General features: G+C 27.1%; 2 protein-coding genes across 2 annotated transcripts; both read left to right on the top strand.

Moving 5' to 3' along the window:
* Nucleotides 1-4,680: 4,680 nt before the first annotated feature.
* Nucleotides 4,681-5,235, top strand: LOC136086195 (dnaJ homolog subfamily B member 9-like). Its single transcript, XM_065808477.1, has one exon. The coding sequence runs from the start codon at nucleotides 4,681-4,683 to the stop codon at nucleotides 5,233-5,235; it is 555 nt and encodes a 184-aa protein (XP_065664549.1).
* Nucleotides 5,236-5,981: 746 nt separating this feature from the next.
* LOC100215641 (trafficking protein particle complex subunit 6B) lies at nucleotides 5,982-6,557 on the top strand. The gene has a single exon (XM_065807436.1). It carries the CDS (start codon nucleotides 6,037-6,039, stop codon nucleotides 6,505-6,507), a length of 471 nt encoding a protein of 156 aa, XP_065663508.1. The 5' UTR covers nucleotides 5,982-6,036; the 3' UTR covers nucleotides 6,508-6,557.
* Nucleotides 6,558-11,218: the final 4,661 nt, after the last annotated feature.

Below are 11,218 nucleotides of genomic sequence, written 5' to 3'. Positions count from 1 at the left end.
TAACGTTCTTCAAAAACATTATCAAAGGCTTTTGAGATATAAACACTCCAAGGGAATATTGGTTGTCTGGTGGGTCTTGAGCTAACCATAAATTTTTTTTTTCCAATATTATTTTATAATATAGAACACATTTAGAGCAGACATTTTTAAAATAACCTGCTTTAATATTCGTATTCGCTCTACCATTTTGTTTCTAACAAACAAAAACATAAAGCTAACTGGGATTCTTTTTGTGATGATCGTTAGACTCTTTATTAATAATGGCGTTTTAGACTCCCTACAAATAATGGATCATATAGATTCTCTACTTGAAATGACGCTTTTTTTCCATTTTGTTAGTATTAAATTAGGCCTCAAATACACTCTCTAGTTTTTCTCATTCTTTTGTAACAGCTTCATCGTAATTTTTTCAACTTTTAACTAGATTAACAAAATGGTTGTAATGCTAAAGTCATATATAATAAGTTGTCTTTGAACTTCAGCAAAAAAAAACCTGAAAGTAGAAAAATACTTCAAATACTAAAACTTTAATTGAAATAATAACAAAAATGAAAACATCGTACTTAAATGTTTAAAGATTTTATGAAAGTTAAGCAAAAAAAGAAAGAAAATTTTGAAATCAAGTAAAATGCTGCATACTGTCAGTAACATGCGTCCGACATGTACTGACGGTACATGTCGGACACAAGTCACTGCATACTGTAAGTGACGCCTTGACAGCAAAAACATACGATGGCAAAATCTTTTATCATTAATTGTTATTCGATGTTGATTTATTATAAATAGAATGACTAGACGTTGTGATTTTCCGGGATTATGTTGATTTTTGGTAAGCTGTCCCGGCGTCCCGGTTTATAGACTGTCTATTGTCGTGGTTTTGAAACAAATTATGTCTTTAAAAAAATTTAAAATGATTTTTTCATTTTCAATTATCAATTCATTAGTTACCATATCAATCGGAGTTACTGCGCGCAAAGTTTCCGTTCAAACCATGCGTAAAATAACAAAAAAAGTAAACAATTAGACTATATAAAAAATTCAAGCAATAAAATTTTAGTGATCATTTAAGTATTAATATTATTATTATGGACCGCTTGATATCACGAAAACATATTTCTGAATTTTCTGTGAAGACTGAAAACCTTAAAGAATTTTGCAATTTCGTCCAACATCAAAAGACTATTCAAGTGCAAGTGGTTATTCGAGAATCTTCATTTCATCATAGCAGTCTACAGTAGAAAGAATACTTGAAATTTGTATCGCGTAAAACCTTTTTCGCTTTGAGAGAAAAAAAATTCTAAAAACCATATTAGCTTGTTTTAACAATCTGCCAGGAAATTTATATGTATGTTGTTTTGGAAAAAAAGGTGCTAAAGCAAGTCAGATTTAACAAAAAATATAATAAATTTTTTTTATTTTTTGCTTATAATTTTGCCTTTTTCTAAGGTTTCTTTAGTATTCCTTGCATCAGAAACCTCGAACTTTAGTCTGGTTAACGAATAATGGATTTTTTTTTAAACATCTGTCTGTTTTCACCTACCAACTAAATTAGACAGTTTTTGTCGGATTTTTCCTCTTTTTTTGTCATTCCTATTTTTGCATTCCATCTTTGTCTTTTTAAATAATCATTACTCTAACTATAAATAAACCAACAAAGGTTAGTAACAAACCTCAGCAACTAATTTCGATAATATATGAATTACCAGTTATATAGAAATTTTATTTAAGGCAGTTATATTTAAAAGTTAAATCAGTGATAACTTTAATTTAGAAATTTCAAAGATGGGTTTGTTTATAACGGAAAAGACATTTTCAAATATATTGCTGCAAATCTTGTCAATGCCTAGCGCCTTGACAAGATTTGCAGCAATATAGTTTGTAAGTTACTATTCATGTTCAGTGAGTTTGTTAAAATATCTCATTCTTTGTAGTTAGTCCATCGAATTTAACTGCAAAAAAAAAGTATTATTCAGCTATTTTTCAGTGATAAAAATTTTGTCGCTGTTTATATTTATTTTATTATGTTTCATTAACGGTTTTTGATTTCATTAATCAGGCAATCTATTTGATTTTGTAGAGTTTTTCCCAAATACTTCTTTCAGTATGTTTTAAGTTTTTTAACATCGCCGTTGGTTTTTTCAAGTTATTTTAACTAATAGATTTTTTTCAAAATTCTTTTAAATAAACTTTTGTATTTTTTGTATTAGTTAGGTTATTTTTATTTTTATTTTTTGAATACTTGATGTAGAGTTTTTGCTACGTGTTTTTTTAATTTCTTTTTTATCGATTGGAAAAAGTTTATTGTATTGTTCTAGAAAAAGTATCTATAAATATATTATAAGTAGAGTCTGTGAGTTTAAGGTTACGTTCTTGAGGTAAGGTTCTTGGAATACTTTATCCCAATTTACTGCCGATAGCGTTTCTTTAAAACTTTGAATAGAATATTAATTCATTTTTATATATTTTAGTTATAGAATTAAGTGTTCTCGAATCTTGAGATAAAAAATAAGTAGGATAACAATCTGAATTGGTCAATATATTATTTATCGCAGAAACGGAAGTTGGGGTTACCCGGATGGGTTTGTTGACGTTTGAAAAGATGCATACCGTGTTGAAGTTTGAAATGATGCATACCTGCATATTATCAAAAAAAGAGTTTTGTAGTCGCATTTTTGTTGTAGTTTAGATAATGTTTAGATCCACAAAAAGGATAAAAAATTTTCTTTATTATTTATTTTAAGAAAGATTTCTTTTAAGTAATTTAAAATTTTGCTTATTTTAAATAACTTGCAATAATTTTAAAATAAATTGCCTATTTTCAATAACAGGTGGAAACTAGAATTTTTTTTGTTGGTTATATCAGTTGCAGTGTTGATAAACGGCGTAAATATTCTCGCCTCCACTTTTCTTCCGTAGCAGACGGCGGCTGCCTCCCAATTAATTTTTAGCGGCAAAATTTCCTTTATTCCGCCTCCAGTGGCTTCCGCCTTTCTATTGGCGGCCAATAGAAAGGCGGCCGCCAATAGAATATCCAATTATTAAAAAAAAGTATTTTAACGTTATGGCCAATGATAAAATACATACAAATTTTAGGATGTTGACTTTTTAATTACTTAATAAAAAAATTTTGGGGGGTTATTATTCGCCATTATTATTATTATTATTCGCCAATGGCAAGGAAGTAACTTTTCTGACTTTTAACTTTTGTTTTGAATAATAAAACTACTAATTTATTCTACTTAATTTATTAGTTTAAAAAAAAATTAGAATTTTTTTATATACTCAAAACTTTTGCAAATAATCATATAAATGAAACTTGATGTATATAACATTTGTCTTTATATTGTATTGTACAACATTTGTTTTTAGTTAATATTTAATTGCTTTAAAGCAAATGAGCTAATTATTTTTCTTTACATCCGTCGGTTGGAGGCAAATGTTTCCGCCTTTAATTTGGCGGCCGCAGCCAGTTGGGAGGCAAAAGCCACTGAAGGCGGCCTCTAAATGATTCTGCCTCCACAATTTTTTCTGGAGGCAGCCACCAATGGCTTCTACCTCCCTAATGGCGTCGGCCTCGAAAACATTTTGCCTCCAAAAAATAGCTGACTGCGGCCGTCAATAGAAGGGGAGAAGCTACTGGAGGCGGAGGAAAAGAACCTTTTGACGCTAAAAATTGATTGGAAGGCCGCTGCCAACAGCTTCCGCCTCCCGAAAAAGTCGGGCTTTCGGCAGAAAGCTACTTTGCCACCGGGCGGCATTATCAACTCTGATCAATTGTAAAGACCTCGCTGTCGGCATCAGAAATTAAGAGTTTTTTTCTTATTTTATTCGCTTGATCATTTCGAATATATGATGCAATCCCTTCTCTCCTTTGTTTGTTTCTCGTTAAGAAAACATTGTTTTTTAATTTGCAATTTAAAAATTTGAATTTGTTTGACATGATTCATCAGAATGTTTCCGTTAGAAAAACATGTTTCTGTTAGACAAATCATACAAAATAATTAATTGCAATCTAAACGGAACTATTTTAGTTTGTCATATTTCAAAAGCTATGTGTAACTGTGTATTAGGTATCTAAAGAAAAAAAAAAGGTCCTCTTGAAAATTTTAGAGCCCCTAAAAGTACAGGGCTCGGGCTTAAGTCTTCTTAGCTTCCTTATCAATTCAGTTTCTTTTCGAGACAACCATTTTAGTAAAATTTACTTTTAGTTTATAAAGTCGTTTTTTTTTTTAAAAAAGGAGCATTTTTTAACTTATGTTAGATTTTTAAAGTTTGCTAAGACAAAACATAATTTTTTCAGATATAGAAGATAATTCTCTACATTATTGTTCGGTAATGTAAAAGTACTGTACAGAAAATAAAATTTTAAAAATTTTACCTAATACACCTAACACACCTTGAAAATACGCAACTTTAGTTGGTATACCAATAAATGTATAAAATTTATACCATTTATTTATACTATAAATAAATGGTATAAATATTCGGCTATAGGCGAATATTTATATCTTGCGGAATAACTTATATAATATACCCACTACGTAAACATAATAACATCATAAGTTTAGAACGACTAACTTAAAATCTAAGACTTCAAATTTTTATTTATTTTGAAATTTATATTGGATTATATTCCTAATTCGAGAAAATAAATATTTTTTTAGTATAGCATGTCTTGATATGAATAAGCTCCGTTTGGTTTGGATTCCTAAGCATTGTACAAGGTTCTACAAATCTAAGAATGAACAACATGATTTGTATTCAGTTTTAAAAGTTTCGCCAGATGCTACACAAAAGCAAATTAAAACATCGTATTTTAATCTTTCACTAAAGCTTCATCCTGACAAAAATAAAGTTGTTGATGAAAATACAAATGAAAAGTTCACAAAACTAACTGAGGCTTATAAAATACTTAGCAACAAGAGCTCTCGAATTGAATATGATCGATCTCAGCGTGTAAATAACTCTCAATTTATATTTGATAAAAAGATGGACCTTAATAACCAACCAAATACAGAACGAATGCAACAGTTTAGCCAAGTTAACGGCATTAATCATGATGCTTGGTCCAAGCAACATTACGAAAAAACTCTTATGTTACGTGATATAAGATTGAAAAAAAAGATTTATTTAGAAGTTGATTCCGAAACAGAAAAAAGTACCATATCTGGCAGATATTTTTTTATGTTTTCTGTTATTTTACTTTTGGGAGGTATTGGTTTAAAAGTCCTTTAAAAAACAAATGTTATCATTTTTTTTGTACTGACGGTAATAATATTTAAAAATACTTATTATTAAGATTTTTTTTAAAAAAAAAAAAGGTTCACAATTTTACACTGTACAAATGATTGAATAAAGCAAAAATTATCAACTTCTAGTATCAACTTCTAGTAGAAAAATCTTTTTCATTTTTTGTTAATGCACATTTTTCTATCCTGAATACTAGTATTCTATTTGGTTTTTAATCTAAATTAGAAAATTAATTTTTTATTATATATATATACATATATATATATATATATATATATATATATATATATATATATATATATATATATATATATATATATATATATATATATATATATATATATATATATATATATATATATATATATATATATATATATATATATATATATATATATATATATATACATATATATATATATATATATATATATATATATATATATATATATATACATATATATATATATATATATATATATATATACATATATATATATATATATATATATATATATATATATATATATATATATATATATATATATATATATATATATATATATATATATATATATATATATATATATATATATATATATATATATATATATAACTTTTATTAATATAAGTTTTAAAGATTTTTTAATATTTATAAAGCTTTTTTATCTTATTTAAATATACTTACCATTAGTTTAAATATTTTCATATTAAACACATTTATACTAATTAATACTTATTTGTAACTTATTATTATCGTTACTATTAAGTATTTGTATATTAAAAATGGTTGAAGCTGAAACATTATTTGATTTACTTCATATGGAGACAGTTTCTTTTTTGCATAACCAAAAGTGTTCAACTAAAAGCGAAGCAAACACTAAACTTGAACAAATGGGTTTTCGTGTTGGACACAGTCTTATTGAGAAATTTTCTAAAGATATGACTCGCTTTAAAGATGAGCTCGACATAATGAAGTATATTTGTAAAGATTTTTGGGTTTTATTGTATTGCAAGCAAATTGACAATTTGCGCACAAATCATCAAGGTGTATATGTATTAGTGGACTCAAACTTCAAATTGCTTAATAAAATTACACTAAGTAAACAATTAGTTAATGAAGCACAAAAGTATATAGCTTTCCCATGTGGTTTAATTCGGGGTTCTCTTGCAGCTCTTGGGGTGACTTCTTTTGTGACAGCGGATGTTTTGGATATGCCGACAATAAAATTCCAAGTTGAAATCCAAAGAACATAATGGTTTGGTCAGTTTTTCTATATGTCATTACAAATAAAAGTTATTTTTTGTTATTAGTATGCTATAAAAATGCAATATGCACTTTCAATAAGCAATATTACACTAAAGTAAAAGGACAATCAAATATTCATATGATTTAAATAATGTTTTATGTTGTGTTCCTATTATAGCTTAATATATTAGTTACCATAACAGGGTGGCCATGCCTCCTAATAAATCTTAAAATATCCTAATATTTGAAAAATCTCCTAAAAAGACCTAAATACTCTTAAAAGATTCCTTAGTTTCAAAAATACTCCTAAAATCTCAGATTTAAACTTGTTTTTTGAACTTTAAGTTTTCTTTCGAACATTCAACTTGAACTTCCAAAATTTTTATTAAAATTTTTTTAATATTATTTAAATTTCGTTAAAAAAACTTTATAAACCTCCTATATAGTTCTAATTTTCCTATTCGTTTTCTAAGTTTCCCAGTAAAATCTCCTAAAAAGTCCTTTAAAATCTCTTGAATTGCCTAAATTCTTCTAATTTTTTGACAAAAAAAAAGTGTGGCCACCTTGCATAATTTAAAGAACTGTCTAACTTTTTTTACATTTAGAATTTATTATTCATGTTGTATATTAGAATTTATAATTCAAGTTTTATAAAGATATACTAGTTGCTTTAATAAAATTTTGCTTATACTTGTGAAATAAAATTGTTTAAAAACAACAATTTTTTTTATAAAAAAAATGCTTTTTACTTGAAATTTTTTTATTCAATTAGTAGGTCTGGACAACAATTCTAATGACTAATGTGTGTGTGTGTATATATATGTATTTATATATATATATATATATATATATATATATATATATATATATATATATATATATATATATATATATATATATATATATATATATATATATATATATATATATATATATAGATATATATATATATATATATATATATATATAGATATATATATATATATATATATATATATATATATATATATATATATATATATATATATATATATATATATATATATATATATATATATAGATATATATATATATATATATATATATATATATATATATATATATATATATATATATATATATATATATATATATATGTATTAGTCGTTAGAATTGCTGTCCAGACCTATTGAACAAGGAGGATTCTTAATAAAAGGGTGGGGTAAAAATTTTATATCCCTGTTTAGGATGCATTAAGTAACTGAGGTTAGGTATTAACATTCATGGTTAACTCATAAAATGTGGGAAATTTGTTGCAACTTTTTTTAAAATATGGGGAAAATGTTGCAACTAGCCCCGGGAAACCGGGGCTAGTTGCAACATTTTTAGTTGTAATGCGTTTTAAAGATTAGTTTTTATACATTTTTCCTAATTTTTTTTTACATTATATAACTATAATTATAATACGTCAGCTATAAAAACTTATAGTAATAAATTAAAAGTTTCAAAAGTTATTGACAGTTTTTTTTTTCGATATAAAATTCTATTTTTCGTTTTCAATATTTTTTTATGTTTTCTGTAAACGTAGAGGTATGTGACCATAATAAAATAATCGTAAGTTAAAAAAAATCTTTTTCAAACACAAAAAACTGAAAAAAAGTAGATTTATTTAATGTAAATAGTTATATACATCGATTAGAGTGATCATGATGCCTACGGCGTAAGTTGCATCAAATTGCTTGGGGTAAGTTAAAACATTAAATAACTGCGGGTTATGTTGATTTTCTTTGTTAAAAAAACGTCCATTATTTTAGAAATCACTATATTAAGGTGATTTCTAAATAGTTTAAATTTGGTTCCGTATTTTAAGTTTAAATGTGGTTCCGGATTTTAAACTTATATTTCTAAAAAGACAACAAAAATTATAATAATTAACTTATTTCAAAAGTTATGTTTAGTTCAATCTCTATATTTTCTGTTTAGTTTTAAGCTGATCACATTGGAACACATTTTTGTTTTATAATAATAATATATTTAATTTACATAAAAAATTCACCTGTAACTTACAACTGAATTTTTAATATACATAACTTTTAAAATAAGGTAATTATAATTTTCGTAGTCTTTTTAGAAATATAAATTTAAAGTTAGGAACCCGATTTAAACTAACGATTGTATTTGACAAACTCTGCATATGGAAGACTGGGGTTAGTTGAACTAAAAGCTCAATTTCACATAATATATGCATAACTTGAATAAGAAAAACTTCAAGTAATTTACTAATAAAAATGTCAAAATGGCGAGTTAAATTATAATTTTTTTCTACCAGGTTATAATTTAATACACTAACCCATGAAAAACGGCATTGGTGGGGGCGTATTTTTTTTTGTTCTTAACTCTTATACTTTTAGAAAATCACTCAAGCTAAGCGTCAATGACGCTGATTGTAAGTCATTAACAAATGAAATTATCAACCAAAAAACCAACAATGCTTTTATTTTGCTCTTTACAGACAGTCTAATAGTAGTTTTGACGCACTTAAAAAACACTTTAAAAATAGATTGCCAAAAGTCATTAAAAAGCACATTTACTTAACTGGTGATTTTAACATAAACAATCAAAATAATAATAATAATAATGATTCCTATGCTAAACGTTTTGCAAATCCTCTTCAGAAAAGCCGAATACCTGTTTTAATAAACCAACGCGCGTAACACGCAATAATTCTTCAGCTATTGATAACATTATCACTAATAGCTGCATCACTTGTTAAATCAAAAGAGACATTTTAAAAACTGATATTAGCGATAATTTTCGAAATTTCTTATAAATATAGTTCCTGAAGTCAACAATTCCTCTGCAACAAATCTAACACAAATAATCAACAAGTCTATAAAATTTTTTTGCAAATTAACAGAAATTGATTGGAAATCTTTTAACTGAGTGCAAATTTTTACTTATAATTTTATAGAAATTCAAAAGAACTTTTTTTCCTGGGGTAGTGGTCTTGACTAGACGTAATCATCATAAACGAACATATAAGTTACATTTTACGCAAATGTCGCACATGAGCATATGTGTGTATATGTGAAATGCTGCGCGCCGCGGTGACGCCTTTATCGAACGAAGTTGAGCGATCAACACCGATCGCATCGCACGAAGTCACGAGCGCGCTTTCATAGCGTAGTAGAATAAGGTATACGTTGCGCCTGCGTTTCCAGTATCGCTCTAATAAATCCATATATGTCACTTTTTACTTTATATCATTTAATTTTTTTATATTTAATTTTAATTTTTTTTATTTAGTGAGGTGGCGCCAAGTAAAAGAGGCGCCTGACGGCGTCTTTTTCACTCAGCGCTCTTGTGGGGGGCACAATATGAACAACCGTACGCGGCGGGCCTGTATATTTAACAGAATGAGGTTTCGTTTTATTAATCTAGAATTATATCTAAAAATAGTTTGTCCGGACACTTTTTTCCGTAACTGTAACTACAGACCTTTACATACTTTTTCCTGCTTTTCAAAGTTGCTCGAGCGTATTATGCACAACAGACTATATAATTATCTTTTAAAATATAGTATCTTATTGAGCTAACAGTTTGGTTTTTGAAAAGGGCATTCAACTAATCATACAATAACAAAACAACATTTAGCCAATCAATATCTAGACGGATTTGCTACTTAAAATTATACTCTTGGCTTGTTCATCAACTAGTCAAAAGCTTTTGACACTGTTGATAATGAAATCCTTGTACAAACTGGCTACAAAGTTACCTTAAAAATAGAAGACACAGAGTATCTTATGATTCAATTTGTAAAAAGTTAGAAACAATAAGTTTCTAACTTTGTACATGTTGAAACAAGTGGATTTCCTCAAGGATTTGTTCTTGGATCCTTATTGTTTCTGATTTATGTAAATGATACCCAGTTAGCCATTCCAACTTGGGAAAATGCTGGGACCCATTATGATTCTGTCAGTGGGATCAAACTGGATTTTTGACGGGAAATCCCATATTGAACCCAGATCCTTTTTCATTTACCGCGGGTTTTCTCAATTTCTTATTGTTTGTTTTTCGCAGATTTTTTGTATCTCGAATCTGCGAAATAACGTGACAATATTTTGATTAAAAAGCGTCGCATTTTTTATATAAAGTTAAAAAGTAAAGGTTATTTATACTAAATTCGCTGTCAGGGCAATAAAATGTATAAGGCAAATGAATATTTGGTCTGACATAATTTTTACGAATCAATTGAAAAAACAGATTTGAATTTCATAATATTTTTAAGCAACAAAAAACTATTATTATACAATGATTTGATACAAAACTGTTCTACGATAGTAATATTCTGCTCCAGTAGTTCTCTCATATCGCCACCATAATCGCATGACAAAGTTCTGCTTTAAAGTTTATCGTTTTGCTTCATTAGTGCTTTCATCCACTTTTACACTAATTTTATAAATTAAAAAAACACACAAACAATTTACAAGCTAACTCAATACAGTATTTAAATCGATATACGTGATATAACTAAGATAACCATAGCCAGATTGAAGTAGAGGCCCAGATTTCGTGCGTGGTTTTTTTCCACGTCTCGTTATTAAAATAGAGTAAAGTTTTTCTCCAATGTTTAATTAGACGAATAGTGTTGTCTGTAATGACTGTGTTATCTGTAATGAAATAAGAAAAAACCATGCACGAATGCTTTGATGAACAATGGGAAGTTACGACGGAGCAGAA

The sequence above is a fragment of the Hydra vulgaris genome, chromosome 10, assembly GCF_038396675.1.
Source record: "Hydra vulgaris chromosome 10, alternate assembly HydraT2T_AEP".
Taxonomy (NCBI): Eukaryota; Metazoa; Cnidaria; class Hydrozoa; order Anthoathecata; family Hydridae; genus Hydra; species Hydra vulgaris.
Note: the sequence above shows the minus strand (reverse complement) of the source record. Positions and strands in the feature narration are given on the sequence as shown.